Here is a 12186-nt window from a genome sequence, read left to right as displayed (position 1 = left end):
GCTTACTCCTATCGTGGGCTGTGCCATCACTGCTGTCTTGTTAACGCTGGCTTGTAGGGACGTTATCCAATCCTAGTAGTTTATATTCACCTCTCTGCTACTCTTGTGCCTTTCTACAATACACACTTATATATGAGCATTTTTAAGTGCACATGTACATATACTTCACGGGCAGATTTGAATATTGTATTTATATCCACACAGAAGTTCATTGCATGGGAAAGGACCCAGAACAATACCAGGACCTCACTGCAGAAGTTCAGCCAGATAAAAGAAAATATAAATAAATAAAGGGTATTGTAGAAAAACTGGCATCCACATAACAATGGCAGATTGCTCACAAACAGAAATATCTTCATAACTGTTCAACCCTGACAATCACTGGCCAAGGCGACTGCACATGAGCACTAATTGCCTATAATTGTACCCATGACACAGGGAACAAGAAGCTTCTGCCTATAACATAAAGAAGCAAAATACAGTCTCAATTATTCCTTTAATATGTTGTTTGACAGTACAGAATTTATCAGATTTAAATTGAAAGGCTTTCAAAACAACAGTGATGCACATTTAATCTGACAAAAGAATAAATCCTTGTTTTTATAGAAGATCGTTAGTATTATACATTTATCTTCAAGCATTATGGCCACGCTAAACCCTTTGCTCAACAGCCTTATACACTTCGGAAAGTGTTTTTACTCAAATTATTAATTTGAACAGAGGAGACAAACTAACTTTCATTTAGTTTTAATGCAGGAATCAACATTTGTTTTACTTGTGCTAGTTTTCAATATGTCGGATCATCTGACTATTTGTTGTTCAGTTAGACCTATTTTTAGAGATGTTGTCACAGTGTTATCTTATCCAATAGAAAAATAAAGCTTTACTCATCATTTCTCATCACAGTCATGAGCGTTGAGCCATTGTCGATATTATTGCTTCTTAAGAAGGAAGATGAAAATGATTGAAGACACAGCAGGGGCTGGACACCATCGCTGATGCATTGAAACTATTATGGAGTTTAAACCGCAGGTTGTTCTTCTCGCCCCATGCTCATCTGTGCTTTCAAGCATGTACATGCATGTATGTACAAGCTGATGCCTGTGTGTGCTAAGTTGTGTCGTCCACATCCCAGTCAGGGCGTGTGAGTCTTGGAGTCTCCAAGAGCAGTCTTCATGAGGTCAGTGGCTGCTGTGATAATGCTTAACTGATGCCGGCTGTCAATAGCCATTCACCAGGAGAAAAGTGCTCCGCCTGTTCAGTAAATTACATAGTGCGACGTGAGCTGTGAGGTTCAAAACAACCTGACCCCACTGTTGTTGGAAGAAACAATAGAACAATGACTGCAATCAGCTTTTCCAGCAACCATCTGTGTCATGCTGCTGACTACAAAACACCTTTCCATTACTCCAGGGCTGCACCTATTAGCTCACCGTGCTATTGGCTCCAGAGTGAGATGGAGAGGTTATTGTAATGGCACATTAGATTGTCTCTGACCCTTCTTTATCCAGCTCTTTGTTTTGCTGACCTTGACATAGGTGGGCTCTTTAAAGGCTGTAAATAATCTGAAATCATCATTTCTCAGGGTGGCTTGTTTTTTTATTCACAGATGAACATAGTTGTGAAAAGAAGATTTTATAGAATTTTTTTTTTTCATTTGTTTTAGACATGATTTCTCCTCTGTCCATTTTCCTTGACTCTCTCCTTCTCACGGCTTCTGCAAGCATGCCCGGGAGCAGTATGAAAAGCTTTCCACTATGCATAAGAACATGCAGAAGCTCTACGAGAGCATCGGCAACTTTTTTGCCTTTGACCCTCACTCAGTCAGCCTGGAAGATTTCTTCGGAGAACTGGCCAACTTCATCATACTCTTCATGGTAAGTACGCGTTGTTTACATGTGCATGAAGAGTCCCATGTTTTCTGTTGCTTCAAAACAGACACACACAGACAAACAGAAGCCAACACCCACACATGCACTTGCTTTCACACACACTTTCACTTTGACACAGAAAAGGCGTCAATGAAATGAGAACAGAATCTATGTGTTACACATGCATGCATTTTTATTACACTTTCAGCAGGTCCTGACAGATGGTGAAAATATGTAAGCATTGCAGAAGGGGTGCTGTGGGGGTTACATTTATGTTAATGTTATAATTCAAGTGGTAACACACTTGGTTTTAAGCTTCCATGAACTTGGGGGTCACATATTTCAAGATGCCATGTTTTTTGGTTCAAATTATCAGTCATGTTATAAAAATTCTTGATCCTTTACTTCCCATAATGCAATGCAATATCATATTCATAAACCCTCTTTGTGTGATACAAAAAAAAGTCTGCATCTTTAATGCTCACTCTGTTCCTCACTCAGGCTCTCTCCAGTTACGATAATGTTTCCCCAGGACAAAACAACTCCACTGACATCACGATGACACTGAATTTACTGATGATTATTTACTCAGATTCAGCCCAAGCTCCTCCAGAGCCACAGAGGACATTGTACAATTGTAGTCCATCTGAGAATCTGGTTCTGGTTCTGAGGGGGATTTTACTCTACTCTTCTACAAATACCAGAAAGTTTTAGGCTTGAGAAAGTAAACCATGTTTTCTGACCATTTATTGTGTTCTTTAAATTCCCTTGGTTAGCCCTGACATCTTTTTCCTTTTTTGTTCTCAAGAATATCCCTGTGCTCACCTACTGTGCAACTTCCCTCCATATGTTTTCTTTTAGTAGGTCACAATGCCACTGTGTCTGCCAGAGATGTTTTTTTATTTCAGAATCACTGACATAACCTTTTTTCGTTACAGAAGACTTTCTTTCATACCATCACATTCTGTGTGGTTATGAATATCGGTCTTTTTAAATATTTTTCAAAAATAAAAAGATTCAGAGGTATTTAAAGTTGTTTTTATTTAAAGATATTTTCACACACAGCATTCAGGGGATTTAAACACAAGCACCTATTTCCCACCAATATATGTATCTGACGTGTTTTAAATCTGAATATTTGATCACATGCAAATCCAACTTCATTCTTGATCACATTGATCTGAGTGCAATGAGGGTCAGATGCTTAAACTTGCAACATACCTTATAACTTCATGTATAACCTCCAACTGATTAAGAAACGTCTAACTCTGATATGGGTGCTGGAAGAAAAAAGATGCTTAAGAAGTTTTGAAACAGATTAGAATATAGTGCTTGAAGGGGGGGGGGGGGGGGGGGGGGGGGGGGTGCTGAAAAGGAGATAATGTTTAATTCTAGTGTCTTACTGATAAAAGAGGTTTGGGCAAGCTGCTTAACCTGTTAACCACACTTTCATTAGCTCATTATGAGAGGACCTGGAAAAGTAGATGGAACTGTATTTTACTTTACAGCCATTATTTTAAAATTATTTTCAGTAAGGCTGAGAAAAGATAATTTTCACATATCAACCTTAAACACAAGTCTGTTAGACAAGTGTCTCTGCCTTTCTGCCGTTACCCATCCCCAGTGGCAACCCCCAGAACTCCCAGTTCCAGGATGATGACATGGTGTCCAGTTGTGAACCCTGAGAGCAACCCCTCAGGGTTCACAACTCATTAACCTGAATGGCAAAGTCCCCTTGTCTGAATCCTTCTCCTGTCTTTGCCCTGATCCCCATCTCAAACCAACTTCTCATTCCCACTGATCAAAGAGCACCAGCACACAACACAATGCTCCCTCAAGGATTCCACAGATGCATATCTCTAAAAGAGGCATCCACCCAAGAAAATAAATTATTCTCTCAAGCAAATAGCTGCATATGAATATTTTATTACTGATTTAAACTTTCTTGCTATGGATGAGTGGAGGAAAGTGAGTGGGATAAGGTGTTGTGGTGTGGGTGAGATGAGGGAGGGGGTGTTGGTGGTTATAAGTTAATGTATTCATATAAAAACAATCCTTTAATCACAACACTCTTCAGATATTATTTATAGTTTTTGGCTCTTCAGCTGTGCTGACAGAAAGGCTAATCCCATCTGCTTGCAGAGCATGAGGAATCAATGGTTGCTTTTATTTTCTTACCCTGAAAAAAACAACTGAGCTAGCATCTTACAGCACCACGAAAACCTCCTCCCTTGCTTTTTCCTGTCAGTGAGCGGATTTTGGAGAGATGTCTGCTAGTTATTCATCTTTGACAAAGTCGGCCTACATCAACCATTACTGATTTGTTCCAAATGGCAAATCAAATGAACACAATGACTTCATGTCAGTTAATAATTTAAGATGAGGCCTGTGTTTAACTTCTTGATATAATTATTCTGCCCACGACTTTTATTTCAATATTGAGACATTGAGTTGTTCGACTCAGTTGAAACATCTCTGCTAACTTCCATCTATGTTGCATTGCCCTGTGTAATGCATTCACAGCACAAAGCATCTGCAGTATTAAAGAATTCCAATGCAATACAGTCACCCTAAATTGCTTTTGCTAAAAAGCTAGGGCTTAATGCACCCGACCGACATGAGGCATTTGAGTAAACGCACTGACGGACAGTCCTCACAGAACTGAATGTAACTGATAAGGGAATCCATTTACTCTCTTTTACTTCTGTTTCATTCTCTTTCTCTCCCTCACTCCCATCCTATTCTGTTCTTTTTTCCCTTTGGCCAATGAAATATTATTTGATTTCAGCACATGGAGTCAGTATTCGAAGAGTCCAGCAATTTGTTAATTTAATGCTGCTGCCATATTCTGAAATAGAGTATGAGTGAAATGCAATCGCAGGGTCTGTATGTGTAATCCTGACCAGGAGCACGGGGGATTAGGATTTTCCCATTAATGAGTTATCAAAGCGCAGCAGATGGGCTGGGATGAGCTAACACTCTTCCTGGTTGATTTAGTGACTTTCTAACAGGAAAAGATGCAGATCAGGTTCTAAAAGTAGCAAGATAATGTATCTGAGAGTTTGAAGTGATGATTTGTGTATTGGTGGGTGCATTTGTCCACTTTTGAGCCCATTTGTTTTCGAAGTTTGCTAATTCCTTCACAATATGACAAATAATGCTGATCATGCTGAAGATGATGCTCTGACAGTGCCGCTCTCGTCACCGTCTTTCTCAATCAATGTCATGTTTTCTCAGTAATTTAAGTAACACTGTCATGACACGGTCACTGAAACTGTCTCACCAGATCATCAATATGGAAATACATCCATACTACAGAGCAGAAGTCGCACAATCTGTAACTTATAACTTCCTGAAGCCGCTTCCCCCCAACATTCTGGCACACAGTGTAACAGATGGCTAATAAACACATTTGCTGCTTAAAGCCTCGGCGCTGTAGTGTTTGTAAAATTGAAATGAGATATAGCAGTGACACTCTCTGCGTGAGATCACTGGTGCAACCGAGCAGTTAGAAATACTCATTGCTCCCTCATTCCATTGGAAGGCTCGTATGCATGGGAGGGGGTGCCATGCTGTGGGAGATGTATTGTGTTGTGCAGGGTCAAGGAAGAACAGCAAACACATTTCATGAATTATTGAAAGAACAGACCTGGAGGAGAAAATGCAGCATGGCCCTTGTTGGTAGATTAGACCTGTGGGCTGCAAAGCATTCTGTTTTCTGGCCAAGTATAGATAGAGGAGTACTTATAATCTCCATCTTATACGCAGCGGAGGCCTAGAGTGTGACATACACTCACTTTGTCTCATGGCCTCTATACGCCTGAAAGCAAGAATGAGCTACTTCACAGAATGGGTTTGTGTTGTTGACAAACCAACCTGGTAAAAAGGTGCTATTATGCAAAACCACACATTTTGTTTTGGTCTCTCTGAGAATCATACGCTGAATTGACATACGTCCCTGAGCAACATGCATATCAGCACCACAGCTTTCAGCAGAGGGGCTCAGGGCACAGAGGCAGTCATGAGCATATACCCCCTTGACAGTAGGATTTGTTTTATTTAAGGATCATGGTGGATAAGAACCCTCTAACCTCCTGTGCTACATTTACAATAGGTCTTACTATTCCTAATTACCTTCAAATTAATTGCACTATGTTTAATTTTTCCTCTTTTCTAAACCTTCATGTCTTTATCTGCTTCGACAACTTGTTTATTTTTTGAACATATTTGATTATGTGATTTGCAACAAAAATGGTACCTTACAATACTCTCATTAAGATGTATTTTTCAAACACATACAATTCATTAGATTTCTTGTGCAGTATTTTATTTTGTATATAATTCAATTCCAGGTTCTGGCTAGACCAAGGTGTTACTCCCAGGATGATTAGATGCCTATTATACACTTCAACATTGTTTACCATTTACAAAAATATCAAGGTTTTCTTCAACACATGTGAAGGCCAGAAATAACTCGTTACTATGGTCACAAATCATAGAGTGAATATTTTCTTTAATTGGAAGTAGATGAAAGTACAAAACAAGATGCATCCAATTCCTTCAACATGTTTTACAACATTTTTGGATTTCATAGTAAATATTTGAGCATATTCAAGCTTTTTCCTCGTAATATAATGAGGTTTGAAGACATTATATTTCAAACACATCTGGTATGTCCAGCTACAATGTGCAGAGGTACCAAGAAAATAAAACCTGCCATCGGCAAAACAGCGCGAAAAAAATAAGATCAGTAAAAGCATATTTGTTTGTGGTGCTGTTTGATTATGAGCAACATAATTATGTTGCATAATCATGTTTACAGTAAAAATTAGTTGTTTGTTTAAAATAAGTTTTGCCGGCAGGATTTTATTCGTACTCTGCATAATTTATCTTCCAACTTGTGCTGTAGATGCTGAGCAATGCAGCGATATTACGTCTAAAATGAATTGAATGCTGTCAGAGGACAGAAATCAATTTGATTCATGCTGCCAGTGCTGCCCATCACATCAACAAATTGCCCAAGTTAACTCTTTCATTACTGAACATCTACCACAGCTCTCATCCACTCTCAGTCAAAACTGCAGCCAAGCGCACATAGTCATAATCTATATGATGTATATATCAATTGATTTCTCAGTGTTTCCACAGACTTGTAGCAGCTGACAAAGCAAATATCTCCTCTTATGTTTTCATAATGCACATAACATCAAAACACACTCACTCTTCTCATGTAGTTTTCACTCTCTATGTTTCTGTCTATCGCCCTCACTTGACTTCTCCATTACCTCCCTCTCTGCCTCTCCATCTCCTTCTCTCATTGCCCTTGTCATCCAACAAAGAGACACTGACAATGAGGGCTTCTGTCCTTGGACATGGAGCAAAGCTCTACTATTGACTGGCATGATGAGCTGCTCTTTCCTTGTTCCTTCCCCACAATCCCCGTAATCCTTCAGTCTTAGCTGCCAACATGACACACACGTCAGGACCACAGGGGCATTTGATGGGGGGCCTACTGTCACCACTTATTATATCAGTGCACAGATGGGGCCGTGCCTTCACTTACTGACACACACGCGGGCACATATGCATACATAAGAGCACAAGCACAAAGATGCCCAGGACTCCAGCATAGGCGCTCAGGCTCATATGCATGTGTACACGTGGAGTATGACCTCTCACACAGTCTTAACACTAACACCTATGATGGGTCCTGTCAAGGGCTGCACCACAGGCCTGAATGAGAACACATTTTGTTTTCTCCAAAGGTCATGGTTGAATTATCCTCTCTGTTGGCACAAGAACAAACTGACACGTTTGTAAAGGCTGTATCTGTGCGGTTGATTATCTCTCTTTTTCTGACTCCTCCCTGACATTTCAGCCGGTCACGAAAGAGGAGGAGGATGGTATCTCTTTCTCTCTCCTCAGAGACTGGCACTGCTACAGTTTTCTTTTTTCATGCTGTCACTCCCATATTGTCAGGGAATATACTTGCATGGTACATGTTTGTGTGTATATATATATATATATATATATTGTTTATTCCAGCAGCGATCAAACCCCTCTCTGAATTAGAATTTGCTGATGGCACCGTTTCTGAATACTACAATACAGTAGCAGAGACACTAAAAAGCAGCCAAATTTTGATTTTATCTGTCTGTGTGCCTTTGTCCATGTCTGTGCGTGTGTGTGTGCCTCATCAGGAAGCAGTGAAGGAGAACCACAAGAAGAGGGAGATGGAGGAGAAGATCAAGAGAGCCAAGCTGGCGAAGGAGAAAGCGGAGCGCGAGAAGCAGGAGCGCCAGCAGAAGAAGAAGCAGCTGATTGACATGAACAAAGGTATGCCACTTCTCCCTGTGCCACCACAGAGACAGAGACGGGGAGGCAGGTGGGGAGTAAGGAGGAGAACAGGAAGATGGAGGGGGTTTCATGGAATTGTGCTTCACACAGATATGAACTCAGAGGGAAGAGGATAATGCATAGCAAGTGGGGGGAGTTGTCTTTTTCAGCTGTGAAGGAATGTTATATTTACCTCCTCAGCCAATACAATGCTTCCAAACAACAGGCAGATTATGCTACTTTTAGCTTGTTTTTTCCATGGTGCATTTGCTCACATGGACAGAAACATTCTCTGCAGTACCAGTCTTCCGAAACATTGAACGTTTTTTTAGAACAATGGTATAACTCAGCAGTAGTACCAGGTATAGGAATGTAGTGATGAATAAATGTAAATGCTCTGTTTGAGCTCTCGTACAAGTGGCAGGAGCACACTATGTAGGTCACACGTAAGGACAGGTAGCTGAGTTCTGCTTTTACAACTAAAGCTGAAAGTGGCTCTGTACATTACACTTCCAACACAGTCATGCTGTTGTTACTTTTTCTCTGGTCATTTGCGAGTAATGCAAGACAACATGGTCATTCCTCCGTCTGAGAAGTTTGCAGGCAGTGAGCTATATTTATTGAAGTGAATCATTGGAATTGCTCTTTTGTCCTGTAGCGATACCAGTACACTGTGTATTGATCAGTGTAAGTTGCAGTTGTCCAGACATGAAAAATTAGAGCAACAGAGCTGGGTGCCTGTGTCTAGTTATGCCAATGACATTGAGAAGGAATTTCAAGCCTGAAGGGGCTTTGCAAGCAGTCATTGTGGTCTTTTGTCCATTTTTTTGACAAACAGAATGGGATTTTCACAATTCACCAGCTTCTAAATGTCAGCACCAGCCAAGGACCTCTCTGTAGCTCAGCCACATTGGGAAATGTGACAAGACAGTGCTCAGTATGCCACAAACTCTCCAAGATAATTGATGCATGCTACATTTTTTTCTTTTCTTCCATGAGCAGTGACCTCTTTGAAAGCTTCACTTTTAATAATCCAACATTGCTGAGCTGAAGGAGGCTGTCTAACCCTCTCTCTCATTCTGGCTAACCAGATGGAGAAGGGTAGAGAAGTAGGTATGATATTAAATATTTCTGCCAGAGCAGATTTTGATCTCAGTTTCTGAATGCCATAATATGACTTGTATGAATAAAACATGAGGGCGACATGGGCAACGTTGCCTGCAGCTTTAGAGATAGTGGGGATTGTCCTCCTACCAACTATTAGCTTGTTGGACTGTCGCGATCACAATGACCTTGGCAGTTATGATACACCAATTTAAACCCAGGATGCTTCTTACCTGACAAAACATTTTCATTGAATAATTCCTTTTTTGTGTACTAAATTGTCTCTATGTGAAATGCAATCGGAGAAAGTGAAATCAAAAAAAGCTCTTTAATTGGATGCTGTGAATGGAAAGCTGATCTTGGGCCAGGAGGAGGTTGGAGGTTACAGCAGCTTGTTGTTCTGCTCGTGTTCTTGCTCAGTTTCTCTTTAAGCTGTTTGGTTGGAACACACTTAGCAGGATATTCAGTGTTTTCTTTTGTTGCATATCTTTATTATGCCTCAGCAGCAACAACAACCATCGCCTGAGGGAATTCCTCAGTAATTTCACTTACTGTTATTTCTTTAAATTTGGAAAAGCATTCACTTGGACTTAAGTGAATGAATTGAGTAGATTTTAGTGGGTCAAGGTCACTCACTGCAAGAATTCATGAGCTAATTATTAGGAAATGCACTTTATTCATTTAATTAAATTCCTTTAAAAGTGTTCCCTATACATAGAGCATATTTAATCATTTGTATATTTTGATTTAGCATAGGCAGACATGGATTTTTACTGATATTAGTTGGTGGAAGGATTCCTTTGTTTCTGCTCCTCTCCAGACAGCTTTGGCTTGAGAGTCTTGGCTCTGTCCTCCCATGCTTTTGTACGGTTATATGTGCTTCATATATTTTGAGTAGTTAGTTATTTGAGGGGACTTTGCTAATCTATATTTCATGCTGAGCATCAACATGTTCTCTGTGAAGGCTGAAAAGTCAGATAGCTTACTGGACAAAGAGGCTTGTTTAATTCCTTCATCCATTCTGGCGTTTTGGATCAGTGAATAGGTGGAGGGATGGATGTAATGAATTGCTGACCTGAATTAAGTATTTTTGTGTTTACAATTCCATTAGAATGAGCAGATGGAGACAACATACGGTCATTGTTTTAAGAGAATTATGTACGGGTCAGTATCTTATCTGTTTTATGGATTAACTGATTTAGTAATTTTATTGCTTAAAAGACTTTTAGGTGGATCATACTATTGGTTTTAATGCAGTTTCAAGGGGCTATTTTTCAGATTTGTGATTTTTTTTCGTCATCTCACAAATTGTGACCTAATCCTCTTCACTTGCAAATGATTAACAATGAAATGCATATTTAATGAGAGTTTAATTCATTTAGCATTTTCCAGGACGGCACCACGGTGGGGGAGGGGAAATGGACAAATGCTTTTAGGAAACTGAAAAATAAAACCATTTCCCCTCTTTCCCAGTTGATAAAACCTGAGATTATACTATCTGACATACCCACTTATTCAACAAGTATGATTGATAGATGAGACAAGTGGAGAGCTAAACGTGTTTTCCTTGTGAAGTATTAGAAATCCTAATTGCTTATGAAATCATTACCGAGTCACTCCATTTGTTTTAATTTGCTCTAAGTGGATTTTCCATAGTCTCTTGAACTGACCAGATGTTCAACATTTACAAAATTGCTTTACTTCACTGGAAAAAAACAGCTAACACAGTAGAATAAACCCAAACTAATGCTTCTGTCTGAAGCAGGGGAAGATGGCTCTTCACAGCAGGATATTTTTTTATTGTGGCCTATGAGGCAATGTCACTAGCAGCATGTCGAGTGTGTCAGAAGCTAGAGCATTTGGACTTTTCCTTCTCCAAGGCATTTGTGCGGAGTAACAGGCCCCTTTGGCGGCCAACTCTGCTGGCATCACTAGGGTCAGTGCCCCCATCTTGGGCAAGTGTCTGCACCCACATGTCAACTGCGTACCCCAGTCAAATCCACTAAGCTTTGAACAGAGCCGGAAAGCTCACATGCCGCTTTGAGCACAATTCAGCTTGGCATACGGCACAAAGTAATAAACAAGCAACCGGAAACAAAAATAAACAGTTATGTGAACATTTGATTTGGTCCAGACATTTCTCCCAGGTAGCACAGAGAAATAGTGGGGAACTTTGTGTTTTACGTGCTTTCCAGCAACTTTTCTCAGACCTACTTTATATAGTTTACTTTGAATGGTTGCTGTAGCTCGTGGAACAGTGCCCTCCCCTATTAGAACCTCTGAAGAACATTTTTATTGCCAACCTGAGGAATATCAAGTGTAGAAGCATATTGGTTGTAGCCTGCAAGTTTTACAACACCTTTTATGAGTGTACCAACAACCTGCTTTCTCTGCTGACTATACCCATTAAATGTATTCCAACTGGACTCATACTGATAAAGATGTTTCTTAAGTAATTTAAGCCCCCAAAATAGAATTATCTGATGGCAAAACTAACTTTCTGTAAAATCAATTACTAAAATTGTTCTAGATAGTGTTATTAAAACCCCCAAAACACACACAGAGGCTCCACAGATGCTGTTTTTATGATTAACTTTTACCTGTGAAAGTGATCATTTTTTACGATAGGAATTAGAGCCCACTCACCTGCTTCCATCCATTCTAACAACAGCTTGCAGACACAGGCAAAATACAGACCCAGTGTGTCGCCCTATTGGGATAATAAAGTGGATTATATTTTTTTTCCCTTTTAGCCTGTTTTGTTAATACAACTATTGAACACACATTTTTACAACCTAAAATATTGTTATCATTGTTCACTCAACAGCTGGGAGTTGTGTAAACCGCATACTTCATCATTGTGGCTCAGACTTCA

The 12186-nt window shown here is 39.9% G+C and overlaps 1 protein-coding gene across 13 annotated transcripts in view; it reads left to right on the top strand.

Annotated features, from left to right (window-relative positions):
- The window catches only part of diaph2 (diaphanous-related formin 2), a 323897-nt gene that overhangs the window by 259767 nt on the left and 51944 nt on the right, over positions 1-12186 (top strand). For 12 of the 13 annotated variants that reach the window (XM_069531062.1, XM_069531060.1, XM_069531059.1 and 9 more), the window contains 2 exons: positions 1713-1877; positions 8072-8207. In XM_069531062.1, coding sequence (XP_069387163.1) covers positions 1713-1877; positions 8072-8207 — 301 coding nt within the window. Of the gene's footprint in view, positions 1-1712; positions 1878-2372; positions 2963-8071; positions 8208-12186 lie in introns of those variants that run through there. The other variant, XM_020083271.2, reaches the window with a different exon arrangement.

Source organism: Paralichthys olivaceus, chromosome 9 (assembly GCF_024713975.1).
Source record: "Paralichthys olivaceus isolate ysfri-2021 chromosome 9, ASM2471397v2, whole genome shotgun sequence".
Classification (NCBI taxonomy): domain Eukaryota; kingdom Metazoa; phylum Chordata; class Actinopteri; order Pleuronectiformes; family Paralichthyidae; genus Paralichthys; species Paralichthys olivaceus.
This window is presented reverse-complemented; position numbering and strand designations above follow the sequence as displayed.